This window comes from Corvus hawaiiensis, chromosome 6, assembly GCF_020740725.1.
Source record: "Corvus hawaiiensis isolate bCorHaw1 chromosome 6, bCorHaw1.pri.cur, whole genome shotgun sequence".
NCBI lineage: Eukaryota > Metazoa > Chordata > Aves > Passeriformes > Corvidae > Corvus > Corvus hawaiiensis.
The window spans coordinates 57282232-57299366 of record NC_063218.1 but is presented as its reverse complement, the minus strand read 5'-3'; the positions used below and the strand labels follow the sequence as shown (position 1 = coordinate 57299366).

Genomic DNA, 17135 nt, shown 5'->3' with positions numbered 1-17135 from the left:
ACAAAGGCCGGCGGTCCGGGCAGGGCCGAGTCGGGCACGGCGGCCCGGGCAGGGCGGTCCGGGCAGGGCGGCCCGGGCAGGGCCGAGTCGGGCACGGCGGCCCGGGCAGGGCGGTCCGGGCAGGGCGGTCCGGGCAGGGCCGAGTCGGGCACGGCGGCCCGGGCAGAGCGGTCCGGGCAGGGCCGAGTCGGGCACGGCGGCCCGGGCAGGGCGGTCCGGGCAGGGCGGCCCGGGCAGGGCCGAGTCGGGCACGGCGGCCCGGGCAGGGCGGTCGGAGCGCGGGGCCCGCCCGCCCGGCGGCGGGAAGCGGAAGCGGCGCGGCCTGGCGCGGTGGCGGAAGCCGCTCCGCCTTTCCGGAGCGCGGCGTGCTCGGAGCCATGAGCGTCCCGGCCTTCATCGACATCACCGAGGAGGATCAGGTCAGTGTCCCCGGGGAGCGATCGCCCCCGGGCCGGGGGGTCTGGGCCGGACCGTGTCGGGGGGCGGCAGCCGGAGCCGGACCTGCCCCGCCGTGCGCGCCGCGAGCGCTCCGTGAGCTCGTCTGGGCTGTTCCCTACAGAGACCGAGCAGGCGATAGAGAGAAAACTGAACATAATGGCTGAAAGATAACCCTGTCTTTGCAGTTCCCTCTTCAGTGTTCCACCTCCCCGGCATTCGTTTTCATCGCTCCTCAGCCCTACTTTTTATTTAGCAGAAAAAAACGGGTTCACATATGGGCATTACTTAGGCAACTCGGGTTTGCAGGATTCTCGGTACTACAGGCATGGGAACTGGGATTTCTGTCTTTGAGCTGCTGCTTTCTCGTGCCTTTGAATTTGGAGGCTGCTTGTTCCCAGTGTCATTGAAGTATGTATATCTACATACTTCTGTACGTATACACAATGAATATAGGATGTGTATATATACACACTTGAAATCTGCAAGAACTGCGCACGCCGCTACTTTAGCCCAGTTTTCACTTGCCATAATGCCTAGTACAGCCCCATCAAGTAGCTCGTCTGAAACATCCTCAGTACAGCGGTTTGTCCCAGGGCATTTAGCTCTCTCCTCTGGTTCCAAAATGATTTGACACTGAATGTGATGTAAATGGCAGTTCGTGTCACAGCAGCCTCCCCGTCAGAAATGCTCTCTGCCAAAAGTCTCATGGCCTCAGATTGTTTCTGAAGGGTTATGGTTCTGCTGCTGAAGCCCTGAATTGTAAAGGTAATGAATAGGCCTGTTGCTGAGAGAAAGGTATTTCCTTGGTGTAGGTTTAAGTCCTAACAGTGTAAGGCAGCTCATGGCATTATAAGGCCGGGTTGAATTAGGCTTCGGGCAACCTGGTTTAGTGGAACATTCCCTGCTCATGGCAGAGGTGTGGAACAAGATGATCTTTAAGGTTCCTTCCAACCCAAGCCATTCTGTAATTAGATTAGAAACTGTTTTTAGGTTGTGTGAAGACAAAGTTCTGCCCTCCCTAAAGTGGCTTTGTTTATACCTTTTTCCTTTTCTGGGGAAGAGGCAACTAAACGGTTTTAATGTTTTTCTGAAGTTTGCAGAGGGAGTAAAAGATAGTAAAAATTCGTAAGAAAGTCACAAAAACTTACTACGCCTGCAGTGCAGTACCCAGTTGTAAGCGACACATTCATGCTGTAAGGAAGCCCAACAGCTCTGTGACCTATTCAGTCACTGGCAAACCAGAAGCAGGTGCAGCATCTGGCAGAACAAAAATCTGTAAGAAATTTAATTACTTTGACCTTTTTGTTCACAAAACAACTGTTTTATTTTCTATGTATTGTCTTTCTCTTTTTTAAGGCTGCAGAACTACGAGCTTACCTGAAATCCAAAGGAGCAGAAATCTCTGAAGAGAACGCGGAAGGCGGACTTCATGTGGACTTGGCACAGATTATTGAAGTGTGTGATGTGTGCCTGAAAGAGGATGACAAAGGTTTGCATCTCTTAAGTCTTGTTGGTTTTGCTAAACTCATCGCCATGAGTGCTTTCAAACAGTAAGAGTTGGCAGAACTTAGAAATGTGTAGCATGTGTTAAAACACAAGCCGTGCACCGTCATAAAAATGGAAGGGCTTATTTCCATCATTTCCATGGAATATTTGCATGTACTCTGCCCCTCCTTTCTCCAAAGATCCAGCACCCTTTGAAGAAGTCAGAAGCCAAGCTAGACTGTGCTTGTAATGAGGGCGTAGAGACTTGTATGTGAAATAGGGGTTTTGATGCTCAGGTGTCATTTTGGGGAATAAATAATATTTTCCATAATGTAATGAGTTTTGTTCTTGGCCTTTGCTTGACTGGTATTTGGGCAGACTGGAAAGAAGGCACAAAACCGGTGTGGTTCAGTTTGGAAAGGATAGAACACCACACTTAAAACAGCAACTGGGGAGGGTTTGTAATACACCTCATTGTTCTTGAGGGCGTTTTGCCTGTGGTCTGGGTATCCCTTATGCTCCTGGTAAAATGTTTTACTGTACTTGGGCACTAGGTGTTACTATTCTCACTACAGCTACAGTTTTACAGTGGGCAGTTTCCTGGATGTGTAGGAAGAAGCCACTGTGTGGAACCCAGAGTTCCTCTGATTTCAGAGTTGCTTTGAGTTCAGAGCAAGAGTGTATCAAATACCACATTCTGTGTTGACCTTAGAGTGGTAATTCTTGCCTTACATGGAAATGTGTTGGTGTAAGCCCACCTGAGCCAAGCCTCTGGTACATTCTGATGAATATCCAGGTTAATATCTTGGCGTTTTCTTTCTTTAAAAGTTCTTGCTCGTGCAAAGTGGTGATTCATATCAAAAGTAACTTTTCCGCACGAGAGAGCTGCTGATTGCTGCTTGCAGTTTCGAACAGCTGTATGGTTTTGTTTATGCAGATGTTGAGAGCGTGATGAACAGCGTTGTCTCTCTGCTTCTTATCCTGGAACCTGAAAAACAAGAAGCACTGATTGAAAACCTGTGTGAGAAGTTAGTAAAATTTCGGGAAGGAGAGCGCCCATCTCTTAGACTGCAGCTGTAAGTATTGTACAGAGCAAAGTGAGAAATGGTGGACTTTGCAAAGTAATCGTGCCTCTAAAGAGGAAGGATTATCTTAAAAGTCTTTAAATGAAAGTGTGGGGTGTTGCAGGAAGCCCTCTTCTACCTTTTCACTGTCATAAAATAGAAGTACCAGTATTTTTTCCTTGGGTATTAAAAAGTTAAAATGCATAGTTTTCAGCTTGTTTGCTGAAAATGAGCACAAAACCAGAAGCTGTTACAGCTCATCATGGATGTAAGGTGCTGCCAGGTGCATTGTCTGCACTAGCAAGTGTCTTAATAAAACATTTACGTGCACTCCAGTAGTGTTTTTTGAAACCTCTGACTCTGTTGTTGGTTGTTTGCGGTTTAGCCTGAGCAATCTCTTCCATGGCATGGACAAGAACACTCCTGTGAGGTACACAGTGTACTGCAGCCTTCTGAAAGTGGCCTCGTCGTGTGGTGCCATCCAGTACATTCCAACTGAACTAGATCAGGTAATCAAGTGGCCCATCAAGTTGTGGCCTTTGTATGAAACATGTTGTACCTTAATGTTACTCAGAGCTGATATAGACCATCTCTTACAAATTGCCAGAGCCTAAAGAAATTGCTGTGAAGATGATTAGAGAGATGCAACACCTCTCCTATGAGAAAAGGCTGAGAGCATTGGGGTTGTTCTGCCTGGAGAAGAGAAGGCCCCAGGGTGCCCTTATTGCAGTACTTTAGAGGGGGCTCATTAAAGAGGGAGAACAACTTTTGACATGGGCAAATAGTGATAGGATGAGGGGTAATGGTTTTAAGCTAAAAGAGGAGAGATCTTGATTTTAGATGTTAAGTTCTTGACTGTGAGAGTGGTGAAGCACTGAGCAGGTTGCCCAGAAAAGCTGTGGATGCCCCATCCCTGCCAGTGTTCAAGGCCCAGTAGGATGGGGCTCTGAGCAATTTAATCTAGTGGGTGGCATCCCTGCCCATGGCAGGGGGCTTGAACCTAGATGACCTTTTAAGGTTCTTTGCAACCCAAACCATTCTATGATTCTAAATAAGAAATGCAGAATACAGGTTTTGTCTTTTAAAGGCCTGTCTGCAGAATCTAAGTGAAGTTGCTGTCTATTTTTCATTTCTGATGGTGATCATATATAGATGAGTGTTTGATTCCTGTGGTGGAAACCAAAGTGAGAAGCTTTGATCAAGAGTGAGGAGTCAAGTTCTTGTCTCTTGCTCTGGAATCAGAATATATGAGAATCACTCATCCTTAGTTAGGAAGTAATGTGGAGAGCACAGACTTTTGGCTTCTCATGGAAAAACTTCAGGTACAGCATGGAGAGCCTGCAAGTCAAAGGACCTAAAAGAGAAATCTCTGTGCAAGATATTTTTAATCCTTTTCTGCCTGGGAGAAAATGAGGAGTATTTGTAGTGTTATTTAGTCTTTTCCTGAATGCTTCTTTTTCACTTGTATTCTACCTAGGTCCGAAAATGGATTTCTGACTGGAATCTGGCCACAGAGAAAAAGCACACTCTCCTGAGACTGCTCTATGACGTCCTAGTAGACTGCAAGAAAAGGTATAAAAGACAAGTCATACATACTAGATAACTCTGTATTTTGATGTACTATAGGTGATCTGTAGGGAAGGTATTTCTCACAAGACTTGTAAAATCAATCTGTACCGATAATTCAATCCAAATATATTGGGGGGGGGGGGGGGGGGTTTAATATTTTTAAGCATTCCTGTATTAAACCAGTGTTCCCAAGAATATTAAAGTTAGTGGTGAATTAGCTGCAAACCACAGACTCCCAAAATAACACACTATTTCTTTCTATAAATACTCATCTTAGAGCATTGTAGCATTATGCCAAGTTTATTATTGCACTTTGGACATTTTAGTGCATGGTAGTGCTATCTCTTACTTAATGATGTGGGAAAGCTTATCAATCACAGTTAACAGAATCAGTCTTTTTATGTAAACATTACCTTCAGGACAGAGCTTTCCACTAGTCATGGAAATTAATGTCCACAGAATACCTGCTTGGCCATTTTGAATTATTATCCTGGATCATAAGAAGCATCTTTGATCTAACAAACTTGGCAGACCACTGTCTTCTGGCATGTAGAGTAATCCTCTGTGTATGGTGCCTGTAAATTAATGCAGGTCTTAACTGAGAGCTGTCATCAGTTTATCTTGCAGATGTGATACAGTGGATTGAGTGCCCTGGCCAGGACTAGAGAGGTGGGCTGCTATCCAGTGGTTCAGAGTGTAGTTCCACAACAGCTCAAACCTACCTAAACTGCCCCTGTAGTTTGGAAGGGGGATGTTGGGGGTGTGTGTTGCTTGGTCCTGCCTTTCCACTTTGTTTTCTGAGTTACTTTTCCAAGATTTTTTGATTTTTGTGGTGAGGCAGCATCAGGACCCTTCCACAGGTGACTCACAGTGGTACCAGAACTGCGCTTGCATTTTCCGCGTTTGCGTAACCTTGTACTGCTGCAGAAGGAATGTTCTGTCCTGTGTCCTCTGTTCCTGCCAGTCCCTGAGTGTGTTTGTGCTCATGTGGGCATCTGTGTGACTGCACAGGGGGTTGGACTGGGGACATGACCTTGCTGGGGGTTTAAAAAGGCAAGTGTGAAGCTGTCACAAGTGGAGAAGAGTTCCTTCTGTCAGGACAGTTGGCTTATTCTGCCCTGCTGGAATTGTAGCCTGGAAATGCTGCATCAGCACAGCAGGATCATTTTTGACTAACCTCCATTTAGGGATGATTAATCCTCATGGAATAGTTACTCTGTGAACTACAGTACTGGGAATTCCTGTTTGTAACACTCAAATGCTTTTGCATCGATAGTTCTGTATGGCAGATTCCAAATGGTCAAAATAAATTCAGGAATGTTAATCACAGATCTTTTCCATGGCTTATTGCTTACCTTGTTTCAGAAATATTACACTGATAACATTCCTGCTCTTTTAAACACTTCCCATCCTGTTGATTTATTGCGAGGTTTTAACTAGTTTCATTCCCTAACTTAATAGCCAGCTATTTTTAGCTAGCCTTGCTGTCAAATCAGTGGATTAAACTTCTACTTTTTGTTTCCACTGCTACCAGTAACCTTGCTACTAAATGTTTTTTGCTTACTAACCATAGGTGATATTTTTAAGATAGCCAATAAAACCTTCCACAGACCCTGTTAGAAAGGACTCCTGCACTCAGTGTCCTTACCATGGGTTGCAGCAAGCTGTGCACTGAGCAGAGCAGCGTTTCAGAGCACTTGCACTTCCCTCCAGAAAAGAAAACAAGAAGTGACCCTGGCACCTTTGACCTGGTTCACTCTCCTGGATCAGTGGGCAGTGTTTGGAATAGTATGGGAAACTCACAGCAGCATTCCAGCTGTAGCACTCAGGAATGTTGCTCTATCTAGCAGTATGGGAAGATAAGTGGGAACTGAAAAATAAGTGATAAAAATCATACCTCAGTTACCATTGTTGATTTATAATCAAGGGAAAAGAACTACCTTGTTGAAGACAACTTAATTCTTTCATTTGCTTGATTTATGTTTTAACTTTGCTCAGTGTGGCATAGGAGATGGTTTTCCATAGCTAACAGACTTTCTCACAGTGGGTAAATTGGTAGTTAATAGATTGGTAGCTCCTAAAAAGCAGATGATGCGGAGGTTGTGTGGTGTCCCTTTTCCTACGGTGATAAGTAAAAGTTTGTTTTATCAGACCTTTTCTAGCCACCTTGATGCAGTTTAAAGCTGGTCTCTGCTGGCAGGATCCAGCAGCTTTAGCCCTGCCCAAGTTAAATTCAAACAGGTCTGGCAGGTCTGGTTATTAATACTTGTAGCAAAAAGCTCAGCATGTCAGGCACCTGTGGAGTAATTGTTTCATTTAATTTTAGTTCCATTTAATATCATGTAATGTAGAGGGACTCGATTCCAACATGTCACTTAAGTCTCTGAATGCTCTGTTGTGGTTTTTTCCTTCCTTTTATCTACCATCACTCTTAAGCTCTCACTGGCTTTTTGTCAAGTTATGCATCTGGACTGGCAGGTGGAGCCAAGAGCACTTGTTCAGGCTGTTTTGCTAGAAAATATGTTCACATTTGCACCTTAGGTGAGACACATTTAACAAAGAACTGTGGGAAAATAGTGATCTGTATGAGTGCTTCAAACATCCTAATTTACAGTAGTAATCTGACACGAAATAGAATGTAAGACTAAAGGCCTGCCATATTTGCTGAGGTTCACAAGAATTCAGCACAGAAAGTTTGGGAGTAATTGTAGCATTCTGTTGTTTCCTAGAAATACAAGTGACAAATTCCACTCCTTCCCCACTTAAAAACAAAACAAAACAAAAAAGTGGGGAATTTGAAAATACTATTTGAAATTAGTTAAGTGATGGTTTTCAATTTTTGCTCCTAAGGGAAAGATTAGGACAGGAAAAGTGCCAGAAAACTGTAACACAGCTCTGAAGTGTACGAGAACAACTGCTGAAAAGCTTTTATTAAATAAGGAGTTGTGTATTCTTAGGTTGAATAGCACGTGAGCTGAGCCTATTTGATTGAATATATATATAGTGCCAGTCCTGTATTAAACTGGTCCTTTGTCTCCTAGAACATCTAGTGTTGGTAAGATTTCACCAGTGCCACAATCAGAGTCAGTCATAGACTGATTTACATGCAAATGCTTCTCTCATATATAAAGCTGCCTAAATTAATTTTTTTTCACTGATACAGAACTGCCAGTTCATTTATGTCAATATTGGTTACCAGTGCAAAGCATAACCTGACCTCTTTAATGCTGGAGTTTTAAAACAAATATTCCATTAAAGCTTATATCCCTGAATATGCTTCTGGAATGTTTTGGGATCTACAGAAAATGCCCCTGCCTGGGGACAAACTGTCTTTGTTCAATGTACATCCAGATTATATATGATACTGGCTGTTGCCCATGATATCCTAACTTTTGTGCTGCACATCTCTCTGATCTGGTGAATTCTCTGAGAATAAACTTCCCCCTATAGAGTGGCTGTCAAACAGTGGTATGGTGAAATTTCAAATAAGTGCCCATATAAAGACAATGTTATTGTACTACAAAACCCATTCAGACCTGTGCTGCTGTATGGGTTAAACCTCTGTCACAGCACAGAACATACTGGGTATGTTGTGTTGGTTTGTTTTTCCCTGTGCAGTTTATGCCATTGGCCTAAGTCATTAATGCAAATTGAAACTTCATTCTTGCAGTGTTTTGTTTTAAGGAAAGTTGTGTGTGCTTTTAGACCACATGGGATAATTTGTTGCAAATTTTGCAAAAAGCATCAGTGGTCGCTGGCCTTGGTGGTAAAACTGTTTGATGAAAATAAATAAAATCTGTTAAAATGACACAGTAACGATCTCTGAGCTGGTTTGCAGTGGTATTGGTGGTGTTTACAAAATTATCTGCGTAGACAAGGCTGTAGGTTTGCTCAGTTGCTGAGGAGGAGTTGTTTTTCTAAAAGCTGTCTGTCGGAGCAGTGCTGGAAGCTGTTTGCTTCACAGCAGCCTCAACCAGTCTCATTGTTGGCTGCATAATTTCATCAATAAAATGAGCAGCTCTCACTCTGAATACTTGAAGAAAGAATCTGTGAAAGAAGAGAGCAGCTTTTATACAGTCATTTTCCTGACCATAAATATTCTTTAAGAGATGCCATTTTACATTTGAAATAAACTTTGCAGCGCTACTTATTGCACAATGATTAAATCCAGATGTGCACAAGAGGAGCATTCTAGTGAACCATATAAAGCTGTTCCTAGCTCAGAAAGCTTTTTCCATAACCAGCAGGTAATTTATCAGTTTAAGAGAATGAAATGAAGGGTGAAGATAAACATTTTGTAGAACAAGAATTGAAAGAATACATCCAGTTCATTTGTTCTCTCCACTAGAATTAAAATGGATCATCTACATCTTTTTCAAGTGTAATTTAATTTGACCTATAACATCATAATGGAATTATTTAAATATTTGAGTGTCTTGTTTGAACTATTTTTTCAGCAGTCCTGAGGTAATTTCATTTTTTTTTCTATAGTGACACTGCAGCAAAAGTAATGGTGGAGCTACTGGGAAGTTACACAGAGGACAATGCTTCCCAGGCTCGAGTTGATGCTCACAGGTAATACTGACTTCCCAGTTTCCTTAAAAGTAACTTTTCCTCAATTGTCAAATATTTTGATCATCTTATTATTAAGAGTATTGAGTGGCCTGACAGGTCAGGGGCCCTGCCATGGCCTCTTCTGTAGCATTGCTGACTCAATCGAGAGTTTGTCTCTGCAGTCTGCAGTAGGTCTGGTTGTTTGTAGGCACAGCCAGGTTTATTCCAGTGTGCAAGTGCACAGGAGTGTTCCTGGTCACTGCTGAGAGAGATCAGCCTTGGGTAAGGACTTCCTGTACAGCAGCGGTGCACTCAAAATCTGTACTGGAATCCTTTATTTCAGATTTTTTTACTTTTTGCCTGTTTTATTATCTAACCTTCAGCATTCTTTTCAAATAGCACTCTCTCTTGAAAAGACATTGTTGCTGTCTTGTCTATGAGCAAGTACAAAGAATGAGAACTGCACAGAATTAAGCTTACCTGTTGGACAAGCTGGGACTAAATTGATTTGTAACAGTGCATTTTCCCCACTGGCCAAAATGAGTAAATGCCTGTATTTTGATGTTCTAACTATCATGATTTTTCTTAGGAATTAGTTATTTATGTTCTGCCAGATGTGCACTATCAGTAGTTCTCAAGGGAGTTGTTTATACTTAACCACAGAGGAAAATCAGGATGACTCCTCTGGAAAATTAGTGTCAGTGCGGAAGTGGAAACTTCACTGGCTACCCTACAGCAACCTGCAGCCTGTTCCTCTGAGAGAACTCGTGTGCCCAGGGCTGAGTCTGTGCAGAACTCCCATTCTCCTGGTGTCCTTGTGTGGCAGAGCAAGCCAAGGCATCTGATGTGCTGCTGAGAAAAGCTTTCATCTGGAGTTCCTGTTTCTAGTCTGGAGCTGCAACTGATAAATCCTGGGCCTTGCACTGTTTGGTGTTGGGGTTTTCTCTGTTTTGTGTCATATATTCAAGTATAATTAAATCTTCCAAAACAATTCTATGACATTTTAGGAGGACAGTAAAAATGCCTCTAGGAATGAAGGCTGTGCTGGAAAGAAATGCATAGATGGAAACTGTAGGGTGATCTGTGGTTTTACCACATGGCACATTTATTTTGGGATACGGGACAAATTACTTAATGCTTTCTGTTCCTTGGTTTTTCCATCTGTAAAATGAAGATTAAAATTGGAATGTGACATGTGTTACCTTTAAAAATAATTGAAAACCTTTGTGTATTTCTAGGAACAGCAAATTGAGTTGCCCTTAGTCATAAAGATGTGTATTGCTTTGAAAGTAAGCATTTTCCTTTTCTTGTTAGATGTATTGTACGAGCATTGAAGGATCCAAATACCTTTCTCTTTGATCATCTTCTTGCCTTAAAACCAGTCAAATTTTTGGAAGGAGAACTTATTCATGATGTAAGTAACTTTGTTTTTAGTGAGATGGTTTGATAGCAGTAGACTGCTTTGTTTTAATGTGTCTTTTGAAATCCATTAGAATAGTTATCTGTGTCAGTAATCCTGAGCTGCAATGGGCTATTCCTTTTTATAGTCTTTAAAATTAAAATTGCATGTGAAATGTTTCCCTTTCAAAGTTCCAGCAACTCAGTTACAAGTCCCGTCCTCACATGAGTTCTGTAGCAAATCTTAAGTCTGGGAAAAGGAAGTAAGCTCAACACAGATAGCCCACAGCTATTGACAGAATTTCAGCTCTTAACATTCTGTTCAATACCCATATATCTGTCCAGCCTGCAAGATAATATTTTAACTGTTCTCATACTTGTTTTCCATCTTCTAGCTTTTGACAATTTTTGTAAGTGCTAAACTAGCATCCTATGTCAAGTTTTATCAGAACAACAAAGACTTCATTGACTCCCTGGGTAAGTTTTCAGATCATTGCATTTCTGACTATTTGCGTAGTTTCAGGTATGGAAGCCACAGAGTTCTTGAGTTCGAGTCCATGTGTTGAAGCAAGGAAATTTCGTAACAGATGAGAGTTTGTAGACGATAACCTCTGCTAGATGCTGAGTGGGCCATCTGACTATGGTTTGTTCTTTGAAAACAAGCTGGTTTATGGCTTTGGAAGAGAACTATGGTTTTACCTGCCGGTTTTTTTCTCTTAGAACTCCCCCCCTGAAAGGTTTAACACATTCATACTCTAGGCTAGGCCAGAGATCATAACTGCATTGAGTAAACCACTGGCTTGTATAAATCTCCTGGTTTTTTATGATGAATAACTTTGTAACAGCAAATACTTCTGAGCAGTAAGATAAGGCATGTGATTGTGTGTGTGTGTGTCTGCATGTGCTGATGCATTAGACCCAGCAAGCCACAGTCTGTCCCAGTTAATTTGTTTCATCACATGAAGCAATGTGATGGAATGTTAATGTCAGCACCCTCTTTATTTACACACTGTGGAAAAAAGGAGTAGTAATTAACACTCTGACACTCCCCCGTTGATGTGTAATTGACTGTTTCAAAGGAGCACTGGTTCATAAGCTATTGCATGCATTAAAATTACGTTTTTTATATTCCAGCTTTTTAGGACAGGGGTCAGTGACAATGCAGAAATTGCTCAATGATGCAGATTTTTTTATTACTGCATTAAGGTTTTGACATATTGGTAATGAATAAATGTTTCCATAAAAATATGGGGGTTTTTTTAATAACTTTGATTTTGAAATGACACTTAAACACTGCATTGGATGCATTTGAGGAAAGCCATAGTTTTGCTAAAACAGAGTTGAGTGCAGCCTTTTAACACATGCATTATTTTGTTTAATGGAGTGTGATATAATTCTTAGAATAATTGCCCTCAGAGCTTTAAAATTGTGGTACTTTGGGTATTGAAATGATGGAAATACCAATGGGATTTTTTGGTGGATAAAATTAGCAGCAAGTTTTTGGTAGCTTGTAAATGTGTATATAGGATAAGTGTATCTTTAGTCACATGTATCTGAACATTAGTTATGCAGACATCTTATGCTTTTCTTTCTCAGGGGAAAGTGGGTTTTGGGTTTATCTTTTAGGTCTTTGTCCACAGAAGTATTTGCTGAAATTGCTGTTACACCAACATTTGAATAAATTTATAGAAAATTAATTATACATATATGTAGCAGTAACTGTATTATACTCAATTGTTGTGATTTTTTTTGCCTTGTCTCCCAGTATCTGTGCTTCCCTCCATGAATTAATTCAGTGTGTCAGCTTTCAATATATCTAAGATTCATATAATCTTAGTAAAATCCTTAAATACCAGTGTAACTGTTTTGAAAGACAGTCTTAACTTCCACTTACGCTGATTTCTCACCTGCCTTATGGTGTGCTCAGAAACTTGGTGTGTCTTTGAGCAGTGGACAAACAGATTTGGAGGCAGCACAGATGGAAATGCTGGGAGCTGAATGGTTCAGCCTTGGCTTTGAAGAACAAGGGCAGTTTGGTCTGGACAACAATGCAATTATTAGATGAGGCATTCAAAAATGATCTGTTCCCAAAAGCAATGAGATTTTTAACCATGCTTTAGAGATTTTTTTTAAAATAACTTGCTAAGATACCTTTGTTTTAAAGGCTATTAGTAATAGGATTTCAGTGGCAGTAGAGCATGGGCTGTAGGTGTAGCCTTTCCTGGACCAGGACCAGTTAGAACTGGCCCAGGAAAGCTGTGCAGTGAAGGCTCCTACAGGTGGCATCAGTTTGTTACAATTTGTTGTTTTATTAATGCTGACAATTTAGGCCAGCAGTAGCATTATCTGTGTCAACTGCATCGCCCTAACATGGCCACAGTTAATCTGGTATTATCAGCAGTCTTTTTTGCAAAGTTAATCAGCACCTCATTTGCATTTGTTAATTAGGGTTAATGTGTGCTAATTGATTTTTTGATGCTTGTAGAGTTCCATTAAACCCAGTTAGGTATAGTTGCTGGTGCTCCTCATTCGTATGAATTATGGTGATCACATTTTTGTTGAATCGGTGCCAAATAGGAAACCTGCATCATAATTACAGCTAATTAACACAACATGATGTCCTGCACTAATGTGCTTCCCTGCTAGTGTATGGGTGTTATAAATTCCAAACTTACATATTTACTGAAGCAATGGGAATGTTTATAATGTCATTGTAGAACAAAATGATTGACACTCATTTTTAAGGAACTTCCACTGGATCTTAGTTGGTACCTCATGGACCTTGGGATTAAAAAATGCCTTGTTTCATCTCAGTGGCTTAACTTGGTTGACCTAGATGTTTTTCCAGAGAAATGGTCTCTGATTTAGACATGCAAGGTCTTGGCACAGTTCCTTGTGTTGCCATTCATGCAGTCATGTAAAAGATGTAACCTGACCTTGGCATTGGTTCTGCTGGTTTCGAACAACACTTTTCTTGGCCACACTGGATGCTTACATGGGACTTACGATGCCTTTTTTGCTGTGGACAAAAAAATTCAGTACCAAAATGCTTTCTTCTGGCACCACAGTGTTATGTTCTGGAACCAAACTGTGAGAGGTTTGTTTTCCAGAAGCTACAGGAGAATGAGTGGGGAGGCTGTAAGAAGGTTTTTTGGCATAACCAGCTGGGGATTTTCCATTTTGTTGCATTGCTGTTCTTCCAGGTGATGCAACTGAAAAATTCACTTGTACTCTCACCACCTAAAATTCTGTTCAGGTGATGTTTTTACTGCTCAAAAAATAAAACTTTTCTAGATAATACATTTTTACTAAAAACAACTGAGTCTTGATGAATTCACAATGAAACTTGCTATTTTAACAAAAGACAAGGCAGATGCAGGATTTGATATTTTACCTCAGAAAAACTGCTGTTGATAAGGAGAAGTAGAATATATTTTAATGTGAAATAAATTCGAAATTATTGGAAGCATATCTAGTAAAAATAACATGAAAAGCAAATAATTTGTATGATTATAATTAAATCATTAATTAAACTATCAACACTTTTACTCAGGCTTGTTGCATGAACACAACATGGCAAAGATGAGGCTCCTTACTTTCATGGGAATGGCTGTAGAGAATAAAGAAATCTCATTTGACACGATGCAGCAGGAGCTCCAGATCGGGGCTGATGATGTAGAAGCGTTTGTCATTGACGGTAAGAACTGTGGTACCACTCGGCACACAGTGCTCATGAACAAGAACTTTACAGTCTTCTAATGCTGAGTATTAGAACAGTATTAATTTTAACTTCTGTGCTTTTTACAAGATAAAGCTGTACAACTTCATGCTTAAAGACAGGCCCAACTGTTGTGTTTTAACCAGTGTTTTTCTTCTCAGTGACAGGAACTGTATCTCAAGTAATTCTTTACAGAACTAATAAATTGTTTGCAGGTTTAATTTGTTATCTGGTTTTGTTTGCTGTCATTAAAACAGGATGTGTTTGTAGGGGAGAGAAGTTCATAAAATTTGTACAGGATATTACTTTAATAGGTTGGCACCAAACAATAGGATTCGTGCATGACCTTCATCTTGTTACATCATTTTGCTTTTCTGCCTATTAGGCCATTAAAACCAACAGCAAAAGAGATTAAGTGAACTGCTTATGTGTTCTTATGTTTGTATTGATCTAATTTTGAACCGTTTTTATGCAGTTTAATACCTTTGCACAATCATGAAAATGTTGCTCAAAACAGCATTGGTTTTTTGCAGCTGTAAAGACAAAGATGGTGTACTGCAAAATAGATCAGACACAGAGGAAAGTCGTTGTCAGGTAAGACAATTCTTCATAGCCTTTTGCAGAACTTAGTGTGTTCTAATTATTTCCCTTATATTTGTAGAATATTTTAACTAGAAGCAAGGTATTGTTCCTATCAGTTGCTGGTAGTTAAATAGTTGCTATTTATCATAATTTTATTAAAGCTCACACTGAATGTGATTAGCTTATTTAATGAAAGAGTCCTACTTTCCAGGACATTTCATTTAATGACCTACTAGTGACAAGAATACTAATCACTGTTGTTGCTTTAAATATTTGGGAAGGCTGCAGAACTCTCTTAACTGGTAAAGTGCAGCCATTTCTAGAGAGAAAATCAGAATTTCCCTGTTTGCTCATGAGAGGAAAGCAATGCTATAGAAGAATAATTAGGTGAGTGCGACATCTCTAGTAATCTTCTTCCAATTTTGTTTTACTTCTCCAGTCACAGCACACATCGGACTTTTGGAAAGCAGCAGTGGCAGCAATTGTATGACACTCTAAACACCTGGAAACAAAATTTGAATCAAGTGAAAAACAGTCTCCTCAGTCTTTCAGACACCTAAGAATTTTTTTTTTGACCTAGTAATATTGCTGTAGGTGAATTTTATTCAAAACTTTGACAGTTTGTGAATGTTTCCAAAAAATGTATGCAATTGGTTTAAAGAAGCTAAATATTCTAAATAGCCCAACAAAAAAAAAAAAAAAAGAGGCAATAAAACTAACATGGGAAAATGTCTTCTGTTGATTTTCTTACATAATCAGCAACAAGAAAAACTGACAACATTGGTTATGCTGCTTTTGTTCGTTTTACAGTATGAGGACCTTTCTTTGCAAGATGTGTGGGGAGGAAGGGAGGGAGGTCAGAAAAATGATAGTGTGAGTATTTGTAAAGTAAGAGAAAACTTCCCTTAGACCCAAGGGAGGAGAAATGTGACCCAATGGAAGTGAAGCTTCATGAAGCCAGATCTGCTGCCTTATCTCTGTAATCATACCTGATACTTCAGTGTTGAAAGAGACCTTACTGATACAGAAACTATAACAGATATATTTAAATAATTTGGCAGTAAAGGTAAGCAGGAGATTTTTCTGTTCTTCTGCCACTTAGAACTGCTGGAAGTAGGTGTAAATGTTCGCAGAAACCATTGTATTCTGAAACAGTTGGAGGTGATTTTGCCTGAAAAGTGAGTGAGCAGTCTGTCAGAGAAAATTAATTGAACTGTTTGCAGCCAAAACTTCAGAGGAGCAGGAGAAGGGTAGAGTCAAGTAATCATTTAATTTTACTGAACATATATAAAAACATTAACTTACGAACTTTTTAACTTTGGCAAAGTTTGAATTTGATTGCAGAACCAGAACTAACATTAGGAGTAGGAACTGTATACATTTTTGCACACAAGAAATGTTAACATGTATTAAATGTGAAACTACACATATAATATACCATATTCTGTAGGAACACCTCTACCAATCTGGTTTGGGTAAGTGGTCTATGCCTAAAAGAATGCTTATCTCCTGGCACTCATCTTCACTGGCCCTCTTCGTATTTTCTTTTTCTTGCTGAATGAAGTCTGTCCAAATTCAGTAATTTTTCAATTTCTCCTATTTGGTTTTGTATAATGGAGTTACGAAGAGAGCAGCTGTCCTCATCTTTGAGTGCTTTTTCACTTCTTGCTGGAGTGATAGTCATGTGAGAAGACTTCTGCTTGTTCTGTAAAGCAGCAAATCCTTCTTTAACCTGCCAGAATACAAATCTTAGCAGTTGATAACCCAGTGAAATTCATGTACCAAGGTACAAATTGTTGGATTTTGCTGAACATTAAGCAAGCAAGGAAGTATTAACAGGAAAATAAATCAGTTGGGAAAAGTATGTTTAATTTTAAGTGCTTGCTTCATACTTAGTTTAGAAAACTTGATAATGACAATTACACTTTTATAAACCAAACCTTAACGTAAGACTTGGTACAAGAGTGTGATTTAAAAAAGACAAGCTTTTATTAGAATGCAGATTAGCAAAATAAATAGCTTAATTAAAGAGTTTAATGTTGCAATTGACATTTCTATTGCTATGCAAGCATTTGATTAACAAAACCCAAAATCATGAGGTTTATAGTGTTAACTCCCTCTGCACTTCACTGTATAGATTAGAAAGCAAACATTGTTAATGCAAGGTCTGTAATAGGTTGGCTTTTTTATGTTAAAGATCTTTTTGTTCCTTTAATAGTTTTAATTACTCTTTGATACATTACTGTTAGGTACTTCCTATCTATCCAAATCAAAGACAGATGGCAACACAGTAGGGAAACAGATTTTTTGCCTGATGAGCAAAAACC

General features: G+C 40.2%; 2 protein-coding genes across 3 annotated transcripts in view; one reads left to right on the top strand and one right to left on the bottom strand.

Moving 5' to 3' along the window:
* The first annotated feature begins 314 nt into the window (after positions 1-314).
* EIF3M (eukaryotic translation initiation factor 3 subunit M) lies at positions 315-15539 on the top strand. The gene is made up of 11 exons (XM_048307314.1): positions 315-419; positions 1795-1927; positions 2861-2999; positions 3373-3496; positions 4465-4559; positions 9048-9131; positions 10425-10524; positions 10904-10985; positions 14062-14205; positions 14760-14820; positions 15248-15539. The coding sequence occupies exons 1-11, from the start codon at positions 378-380 to the stop codon at positions 15366-15368; spliced, it is 1125 nt and encodes a 374-aa protein (XP_048163271.1). The 5' UTR covers positions 315-377; the 3' UTR covers positions 15369-15539.
* Positions 15540-16059: 520 nt separating this feature from the next.
* Positions 16060-17135, bottom strand: part of CCDC73 (coiled-coil domain containing 73) — a 58428-nt gene continuing 57352 nt past the window's right edge. For both annotated transcript variants that reach the window (XM_048307310.1, XM_048307311.1), the window contains one exon: positions 16060-16540. In XM_048307310.1, the coding sequence (XP_048163267.1) occupies positions 16331-16540 (210 nt within the window). In that variant the 3' untranslated portion in view covers positions 16060-16330. The remainder of the gene's footprint in view (positions 16541-17135) is intronic.

What these genes read in the sequence shown, in the direction of transcription:
- EIF3M (XM_048307314.1), top strand. Translation starts at nt 378, where the DNA reads ATGAGCGTCCCGGCCTTCATCGACATCACCGAGGAGGATCAG. An exon ending in CCATCTCTTAGACTGCAGCT is followed by an intron (nt 3,000 to 3,372) that starts GTAAGTATTGTA and finishes TTTGCGGTTTAG; the next exon opens with CCTGAGCAATCTCTTCCATG. An exon ending in AGACTTCATTGACTCCCTGG is followed by an intron (nt 10,986 to 14,061) that starts GTAAGTTTTCAG and finishes ACTTTTACTCAG; the next exon opens with GCTTGTTGCATGAACACAAC.